We start from the raw sequence: 10,346 nt of genomic DNA on the forward strand, positions 1-10,346 counted from the left end.
AGGTAAACAATAAGGTAAACAATAAGGTAAACAATAAGGTAAACAATAAGGTAAACAACAAGGTAAACAATAAGGTAAACAAGGTAAACAATAAGGTAAACAATAAGGTAAACAACAAGGTAAACAATAAGGTAAACAATAAGGTAAACAACAAGGTAAACAATAAGGTAAACAACAAGGTAAACAATAAGGTAAACAATAAGGTAAACAATAAGGTAAACAACAAGGTAAACAATAAGGTAAACAATAAGGTAAACAATAAGGTAAACAAGGGGGCAAAGAAAACGGGATACTCGAGTTATCTCTTAAATTCCGATTATTTTTTACACAAATTATAGTTAGAGTCTGTATACGTAGCTAATTATTATTATTATTATTATTATTATTATTATTATTATTATTATTACAATTGCTGTTGTTACTACTATTAACATTAGTAGTAGTAGTAGTAGTAGTATTAGTAGTAGTAGTAGTAGAAGTAGTAGTAGTAGTGGTAGTAGTATTAGTATTAGTAGTAGTATTAGAAGTAGTAGTAGTAGTAGATTAGTATTGGTATTAGTAGTAGTAGTATTAGTATTAGTATTAGTAGTAGTAGTAGTATTAGTATTAGTATTAGTAGTAGTAGTAGAAGTAGTAGTAGTAGTGGTGGTAGTAGTATTAGTATTAGTAGTAGTAGTAGATTAGTATTGGTATTAGTAGTAGTAGTATTAGTATTAGTATTAGTAGTAGCAGTAGTAGAAGTAGTAGTATTAGTGGTAGTAGTGGTAGTAGTAGTAGTAGTGGTAGTAGTGGTAGTAGTGGTAGTAGTGGTAGTAGTAGTAGTAGTAGCAATAGTAGTAACAAAGAGTAACAAAGTAACAATTGTAGTAATAATAATAGTAGTAGTAGAAATAGCGGCAACAGTTGTAGTAGTAACAATAACAGTAGTAGCAGAGGTGTAATAGCAGTAATGATAGTAGTAGCAACGGTAGTAACAGCAATAACAGTAGTAGTAGAAACCGTAGTAAAAATAGTAGTAGCAACGGTAGTAATAATAGTAACAGTAACAGTAATAGTAACAACTGCAGTGGCAGAGTAAACAGAGCAAGTAATAAACACAGTAAGCGGTTATTAAGGAATGTCTGAGATATCTGGAACTTCAAGACAAGTACATCTCTTACCTTCCCGCCATTGTCTATTAAAAAACAATAACAACTGTTATTATGGATTTCTCTTAGTGGAATCTTCGTCTGGAAAAATGAAAATAAAAAATGCTTATTACGCTGATATTTGAGCGTAATAAGTAGTTTTGGAGATTAATGTGACAAGCGAGAGAGGGGGCAAAGAAGTTCTTTAGCTTTTATTGACTTTGAAGGCTGTTCTTAAGTGAGACAAAAATCATAAAAAAATATGAATATGGTTGAAGTTTAAGTTATGCCAAGGAATCGGACGCAGGAAAACTGACCAATCAGCGACGAGCTGAGTCTTCATTCACAAGTGTTGGTGTTGCTGAGGTACGATGACCTCCCTTCTTACCACAACCACCTGTGATAACTAAAGTCATCATTCACTCTTAATGCTCATTTATCTCGATAAGCAAAAGCAATACAGGGATAAACAAGTGACAAATGACTAAACAGCACGATAATAATTAAGCATGCCCAAGAAAACGTAATTAACTGACCATATGCTTTCGTGGAGAAGGGGGGAAAGAATTTTCTCTTGGTTATTGGGGGTGATGGCGGCATTATCACCATTATTTACCCATCGACTTGTAATCACGCTATATATATCACATATCTAGTCACGCCAGGAGAGGCGCAAAAAAAAAAAAACACACGAAAAAAGCGGATTTGTGAAGTTGACAGTGTATTAACAGGAGAATTGGAGTGGTGAAGTATTGTGTGGCGAGGTGTGGCAACCCAGTCAGCGGGGGGGGGGGGGGAGTGAAGGGACAGGTTCCCGCCAAGTGATGCTGGTGTTACTCAGCTGGTGTTAGTGACCCATCGCACCTTCCTCATTATCCAGTTTGCTGCCTGATAACATCTCCCCAGGGAACCTTTCATTACACGCTGCATTCGTACTGAAGTCATTAGGTGGGGGGGAGACTCTGAAGTTTGCAGTAGGTTAGGACCTGTATGATAATTATACTTATGTGTACCTGTATCTAAAACTTACTAGGATACAGGTCATGGATACTGGCCTGAGAGTCAGGAAATGTATGAACTATGAACCAAGTCTAACTGGACGGTTGCAAGATAAAAGAGCAGTCGGATGTGACCTTACTAGGTGGGTCATTGGTCTTAGCCCGGGAGGTGACATGGACCTGCCTCGCATGGGCCAGTAGGCCTGCTGCAGTGTTTTTTCTTTCTTGTGTTCTTATATACACTATATTTAGGCTGAGAGGGGGGAAGACAGCCTATGAAGGCTACTCATAACATTGTCACCACCAGACCAGACTAATACCTAAAACAGGCATTAAACTCAGCATATATATATACTGGCAGAAATACACATCTCAGTGTATATATCCTATTAAAATGACTTACATTAGGCTAGGGTAAGACGCTGCCTTTTTTATGTTAAATTCTGCTATGAAGTCGATAATATACTATTTTTTTAGTTAACACTAACACTCTTGTGAAACTAAAGTATTATTATTGTTATTTTCCATCCTGATGTAATAATAATAATAATAATAATAATAAGAATAATAATAATCTTTGTGTAAGAAAATTACAAATATTTTAGACTGCATTATAAATCTGTACAAATATGAGGTCACCTAGGTGTCGTGGACCTCCAGGGTGTCGCAGACCTCCTAGGTGTCGTAGACCTCCTAGGTGTCGTAGACCTCCTAGGTGTCGTGGACCTCCTAGGTGTCGTGGACCTCCAGGGTGTCGCAGACCTCCTAGGTGTCGTAGACCTCCTAGGTGTCGTAGACCTCCTAGGTGTCGTGGACCTCCTAGGTGTCGTGGACCTCCTAGGTGTCGCAGACCTCCTAGGTGTCGTAGACCTCCTAGGTGTCGTGGACCTCCTAGGTGTCGTGGACCTCCAGGGTGTCGCAGACCTCCTAGGTGTCGTAGACCTCCTAGGTGTCGTAGACCTCCTAGGTGTCGTGGACCTCCAAGGTGTCGCAGACCTCCTAGGTGTCGCAGACCTTCTAGGTGTCGTAGACCTCCTAGGTGTCGTGGACCTCCTAGGTGTCGTGGACCTCCTAGGTGTCGCAGACTTCTTAGGTGTCGTGGAACTCCTAGGTGTAGACCTAGATGTCGTAGGCCTGCTAGGTGTCGTAGGCCTGCTAGGTGTCGTAGACCTAGAACAAAGGTAAATTATACGGAGTTAACCTACGATAATCCATTATTTTTAAATAGGCCGGCTTATTTCTACCGTTTTCTTAACATTTCCACCTTATTCTTAACATTTCCACTAGGATTCTTCCATACAGCTCTCACGGTAACTTTAATCTTTATTGTTGAATCATTCTCTTTTTCACACTTACCTGGTTGATACCACACACGATAAATACATGAAACACGAGAATGAGAGGATCATGGCGTGTGTATCCTTGAGATATAAGACAAAGACTAAAGTGAATTTGCTCTAATTTACTCTAGTATATAAATTAAGGTGAAGTTGTGACATTAAATATTCTATTTTGTCAATATATCTGAAATCCTGACCAAGAATCCCGGAGTAAATAAGAATATAATTTTCCTTAAGGGCTGAATGTATTTGGCAGTCATTCATCCCGTAAAGGAACTTGACTTTATATGAGACTATATTTTTCCAAACAAAATATATCAACTCTATCCTCGGCTGTTACAATATTGAGAGTATCACTCCATCCCTGGCTACAAGATTCATGCATTACTTAACAGGTGTAAGCATAAAGTCGTTGGATGTGTCGGAACACAGGTGAGCAAGCCACGGTCCATCCTGGCATGTTTGAGGTTGCCAGACACGTCTGAGGTCACCAGGAGAGGTCACAGCCAGTGTGCAAGACGAGAGAGAGAGAGGGGGGGGGTGAAGGAGAGAGGAATATGGAGGGAGGGGGAACACGGGGAGGGAGGGATGAGCCAAGTATTTCGGCAGGGTCTGGGAGTCAGGACATTGTTGCTACGTGGACCGGGTCCTCCTCAGGGCATGACCAACCCACCAATGGCAAGCAATGTTTACACCGTCCAGTTTCTGAATGAATGGAGTTCTTACTCACCCATTATGAATGAAAGCATTAACTCATCGAGTCTACTTTCTGTGTTTTGCTGCCCTTTACTAAGATAACAAAAGTTGAGACCTTGAGAGAGAACATTGAGAGACATCTCCCTGCTGGAGGCCAGCACAACATTGATTCATGATGTCGTATAGAGACACAGACACATGTATCACTGAGATCTATTACAAACCAGGTGGTCAAGACCACACTGGAAGACCAGTATCACTGACTTGTACCACATACTAGGTGGTCGAGACTATACTGGTAGACCAGTATCACTGATCTGTACCACAGACCAGGTAGTCAAGACCACACTGGTGAACCAGCATCACTAATATGTGCCACAGACCTGGTGGTCAAGACCACACTGGTGGACTAGCTTGAGTAAGACCCATGTACGATACATACCAGCAACAGGAAGAAAGTGTGACGTAACTGTGCCTGCAACACAGCCAGTGTGACGCAATTGTGCCTGCAACACAGCTAGTGTGACGCAGCTGTGCCTGCCTGCAACACAGCCAGAGTATGACGCAACTGTACCTGCAACACAGCCAAAGTGTGACGCAACTGTGAAGATAGTGAATAAAACACATACAAAACTTGCGTATCTTTATTCTCGAAGCAGCGCAGCGCAGTGCCTTCTTCAATTAAATCCAGAGGCGATTTTAATATTGGAGACAGCGGAAGCAATGGAGAGATAATATTGGAGAGTTTAGTCCCTCAGTCTTGATGGGTGTTCAGTCCCTTTGGAAAGGGACTAGCAATCTTCAACCAAGGCTAAGAAACTGAACACCTATGAAGGTTGAGACACTGAACACCTATCAAGTCTGAGGAATTGAACACCGTCTATCATGGCTGAAGAAATGAACATCTGTCATGGGTGAGGACCTGAACACCTTCTCAAGGCTGAAGAGATGAGCAACTTTTATCAAGGATGAAGAAGTGAACACTTCACAGTTACCTCTCTACTATTTCCACTGTCTTCAGTATTAAAGTCGCTTCCGTAGTCCACTGGAGAAACCTGCTGCTGCTGCTGCTCCTCCTCCTCCTCCTGCTGCTGCTCCTGCTGCTGCTCCTGCTGCTGCTGCTGCTGCTCCTCCTCCTCCTGCTCCTGCTCCTGCTGCTCCTGCTGCTCCTGCTGCTCCTGCTCCTGCTGCTCCTGCTCCTGCTGCTGCTCCTGCTGCTGCACAAAGGAAAAGTTTTAAGTATTGTACATGTGTCTCAATCAGGAACTTGTCAGTACTGTATTGTTTTATTCAACTATGAAGAAGAAAAAAAAATATTTTATTTGGATTACCAAGTGAAGGGTTAGTGACCCATGAAAGTCAAGCAGTGTACCTTGTTTCCACTAAGGTCCTTAGGTCTTCTTCTCCAGGATATCACAAGCAATAATCTCCTAACATTCAGGTACCTACTTACTTCCAGGTGAACATGTGTAGGCAAAGTTAACTAATATTGCCCTAACTTAAGCTTACCTAACTTAAATCTAACCTAAGGTGGTGTTAGTGGAGAGTGTGTGTGGGAGGCAGCCTCTCTGCATGCCATGACCGCAAGAATTATAAGAACCTGTTGTGTGTGTGTGTGTGTGTGTGTGTGTGTGTGTGTGTGTGTGTGTGTGTGTGTGTGTGTGTGTGTGTGTGTGTGTGTGTGTGTGTGTGTGTGTGTCGTGTGCTTGTGTGTGTGCATACCAAGTTGTAGTTCGATTCCCAGCTCCTGGCCCCTCTTTATCCCAGTTGACCAATTGTACAAATTCCTAGCTTCCTCGACAGTATCGTACCTCTACCTGAAGCTGTGTATTGAACCCACCTCCACCACCTTGTGTATATTCACTAACCGGTACTCACCTACTGTCCCAGGTCTCGTGGTTCTTGAGTCAGTCTTTGAGCAGACCTCAGAACTTTCTCAAATTTGAGGAGCTGATGGTTCAACAGGGGGCGCTAAGTACTACATTATCGTGTATGGTGATCTCGGTATCTCCTGGTTTACATTCTTCTGGGCTGGTCTTTAATTTTTTCAGCCTGAATTCCAACAACTACTTGTCAGATTACTGCTGTAGCTTGTTCAGAGCTTTTCATTTTTCAATTTTTTTTATTGTCTTCTTTTCATTAGTTCTGCGTCGTCCGCCACAAACCAATGGCGCGTGGATCAGCACGTCCAGCAGATCATTAAATTCAATGTAGAATATTATTATTATTATTATAATCAAGGGGGAAGCGCTAAACCCGGAGGGGCTCAATGTAGAATAGTACGGGAATTAAAACCGAGCCTTGTTGTATTCCACTTTATATTTCTCTTTCTCTCTGACTGTCGCCTCATGGTGTACCCTGACTATCTGTCCTCTTTAGAATGACGAACTGGCCCATGCTAGGTCTCCATGCTCTGGTCTTCATGTTTTGGTCTTCATACTGTGATCTCCATTTCTGCTGTCTAGTGAGAGGTTGTGGATCTGGTTTGCTCAGTATATATGCTGTCTCCCTCAGTATCGATAATGGAGATAGTGTCTAGTCTCATGAGTGTTCTTGAAGTTCACTCGTTTCCTGAGCTGTCTTACGTTCACATCTGCCTGGTTTAAGCTTTGCAACACTGTGGTTTAACTTTCACAGTCGTGTGGTTTAGGACAGACTCTTCTGCCTACAGTCTGAGTAGTGACCACATCTGGGAATCTGTTAGAGTTGTTGGCATCTTTGCCAGTCATATAGCACGTGGCAACAACAGTCTTGGAAACACGTGGCAACAACAGTCTCGGCAGCACGTGACGCATACTGTTAAGCTTCTCAACAAAACGAAGTTGCTAGGTCATTGTCATAGTGCGTCTGTGATGATGTTAAGGTCTTTTGCTTCATCCTGGCTACTGTGCTCTAACTGAAGCTGTATCCATCGTGTGTCCTTCAACACACCCAGACGACACATGCATATTATAACATACATTTCACATATTACACAGATGAGTTATAAACTGTACTGTAGAAGCAGATTTCATATCAAGAGTAATGGGGCAGCTAAGGTATCGCCAAAGGGTATCAACCGCCTCCCGGGGCATGAACTGGTGGGGATCTCTGGTAGGTCCGGTTGTATGACAGCTTGTGGGAGGTTTTGTGGGATGAAGGTAGCGGGAGAGAAGCATGGTGAGGGGTTGTATGACTGATCCTTGTGGAAAGGAAAATGGTATAGAATGTTTTAGTACCTGGGAGGGATGTTGTGGGGCTGGTGGCAGTAAAGATGTTCTCAACCGGCCGGCCGAGTGCATAGCATAGCGGCCGGTTCTGGTTTTTGTAAGTGTTCCGTATAAGGTGGTGGGAGTGACCATATTAGGGGGTAGGGAGGAGTCTGCCTCCATTGAGGCTTGTGGGTGTGGGCAGCCACGGAGACAACGCCCTCACTCACACCTTGCCCAGTTCATTCATAAAAATTTCTACCTATTTGTTTACATCCAGACTTCATCCCAACCCAGCTCCTCTTGGCTTCGTCTTGTGTTGGAAGCTTCCCTGAGGCTAACTGGGCTTGCCAAAGTCACTACTTCCTTGCGATACTTTGCTTAGTCATATCCTCAAACATTTGCATAAAGATTAATGAACTTAGCTGGTTGTCACTTAAGATACGCTTCCCTCCTCCCGTCCCCAGAATAATAGTAAGCAAAACTTAGGTTAATTGTTTGAAAATATTAATAAAAGTAAATATTTTGTATTATGTAAATTTAGAAAAAAAATATTTAAAGTTGTCTAACTAATCTTGATTTAAAATTAAACATTGGCGTATTATATATTTCCATAACTTGTTTTCCTGAGATTAAGATATGCAACCTAAGGTGATTTCTTAGGTGTTAAGTTGGTCTCGGTATTTTTATTTTTATTTTTACAGGAGAGAAGCCACAAAGAAAACCTTCCAATCTTGAAATAGTTTATAGCTCATAAGTTCAAAAATTGTGCTCCGTGTTGCATTTATCCGAAATATTCAACATATTTCGTAACTAGCTTATAAATGCTTACTAATTTGCTCCACACAGGTGTTGTGGCTTATTATTCAATATATTCTTTATGTTTACCTCACTCAGGTGTTTATTTATTTACTCCACACAGGTGAAAAACCATACAGGTGTCGCTGGCCGGAGTGTCAGTGGATGTTTGCAAGATCAGACGAATTAACCCGTCACTACCGCAAACATACAGGTGCCAAGCCCTTCAAGTGTAAGGTGTGTGAGAGATCCTTCGCTAGATCAGACCACCTCGCCCTCCACATGAAGCGACACATGCCCAAGTCGCAGAAATAGAAGCAGGAGTCTGCACCACGGTAGTAAAGTGTTTTAAAAGGACCTGGGGGAGACAAAATGCCCAGCTTCTGGTATAGATAAGTTGCTCCTTCACATGCGCTTGTGCACAGAAAACGGCAGCATTTTGAGGATAATATGCAGTGCCTTTAATTAGGGGCAATAACTCGAATTCATTGTCATTATGGAAATACTATTTAATAACTGGGATGCAATTAGCTTATGAGATTCAGTGTGCCATTTCATAATTATATGTAAATATCTGTATAATTTGCAATAGCTTGTTTTTAGTATTAAAGACACTGTAACCCATGTAAGTAAGACTTCCGGCCGCTTGTAGTGACCGGTACTAAGATGAACTGCCTGGAAAACGCCTTGCATCCATTACTACTATCACTACCACTACCACAATCACCTACCATCACAAACTACTCTGCTTAGTAGCCGGTAAAACCATACATTTATTTCACGTAAGGCTTCTAAGAACGTTGTTGTAAGGTGATCCTTTGTCTTGTTTAAGTAGAGTGAAAAACCTGATAGTCCAGCGGATTTTTAACCATTTGACAGGTCATTACCTAACAAAGAACCGTGTCAGGAGACATTTCTGCTGTTCCTGAGAAATAAAACACCACCATCACCACCACTACGACCAGCTTCCAGTAGCTCATTACAGAAATCCTAAAAACTATAAATTTCATAGCATTATCGTTGCTAATCCGTAATTAATTTCTAGCAATGTTGTCACTATATTGTACATATAATTAGCGGCGTATCATTGTCACTGCTGGTGGGCAGAACGGAAATGACTCACTGGAGTCTTTCTCCTGAAGTTTTCTCAGAAGACGACACTCTCCTTCCCTCCCACACAACTGTGTCAACACTTCTCAAAGCAACACTGTCAATGTGATCAACTTACAAACCAACACTTTTTTTATATATATCTGCTCAGATGAAGCACAAATGCCTAAAAAACTTGGTAGGCTACCTAGCCTTCCAAGTTTTTTAGTACTCGACACTACAATAGAATACAACGTAGTTAAGTAACAAAGACGGGAAATGTACACTGAGAGGTGTATACCTTTTAGTGTATATACACCGAGAATTTACTTTAATTCCTGTTTTAGGGATTAAAGAATACTTAAGTAAACTGGGTAAATAATAGGCTTCGTGTAGTCTAGACATATATAATTAACTTAGTGAGAACGACAACCTGTTTTAATATGCAAAAAACAACGTGACTTATACCATGACACGAAGACACTTAATGTGTTTCTAAAGGCATAATCCATGAGCTTGAAGTTATCTTAGGGATCTACTATGTAGGATCTAGCCATAGGCCCCCACATGCTCGCCATAGGGCTTGGCATGTACACAAACATAGGGCCACCGGGTCCTCGCTATAAACCTCTTACACCGTCCACGCTATAACAATGAATTTACCATTAAAGCAACTTGTCTTTGCCCTCTTCCATGAAACAGTGAGTGGATCACCTTTCTGCTGTCATGAATCCACTGAGTGGCCTAGCCTGTAGCTATCATAAACCACTGACTGGACCATCATGCCACTGTCAAAAACCTTTGAGTGGACCATCCTGCCATTATCATGAACCACTGACTGGACTGTCTGCCGTTTCCATGAACCACTGACTGAACCATCCTGTGATATACCACTTCCCTCAGGATACCTTTCTCCTGATCTATGACCTCATCCTGAAACTGTATACACATGCTGAACCTACTTGATAATTAATGACTATACATTGTGATAGTATCAGTAAAAAGATTGCAATATTTGTAAGATATAACTATCTGCCCATTGTAATGCATTTTTTGCGCTACTTCTCACAGGATGAGTTGGAAATGCACAGTAAATTAGCTGTTCAGTCA

General features: G+C 41.5%; 1 protein-coding gene across 3 annotated transcripts in view; it reads left to right on the forward strand.

The window, feature by feature from the left end:
- LOC128697974 (dendritic arbor reduction protein 1) overlaps window positions 1-9,836 on the forward strand; it is a 55,669-nt gene extending 45,833 nt beyond the window's left edge. For all 3 annotated transcript variants that reach the window (XM_070097508.1, XM_070097509.1, XM_053789959.2), the window contains one exon: window positions 8,272-9,836. In XM_070097508.1, the coding sequence (XP_069953609.1) occupies window positions 8,272-8,462 (191 nt within the window). In that variant the 3' untranslated portion in view covers window positions 8,463-9,836. The remainder of the gene's footprint in view (window positions 1-8,271) is intronic.
- The last annotated feature ends 510 nt before the right edge of the window (window positions 9,837-10,346 follow it).

This window comes from Cherax quadricarinatus, chromosome 58, assembly GCF_038502225.1.
Source record: "Cherax quadricarinatus isolate ZL_2023a chromosome 58, ASM3850222v1, whole genome shotgun sequence".
In the NCBI taxonomy this organism is placed as follows: domain Eukaryota; kingdom Metazoa; phylum Arthropoda; class Malacostraca; order Decapoda; family Parastacidae; genus Cherax; species Cherax quadricarinatus.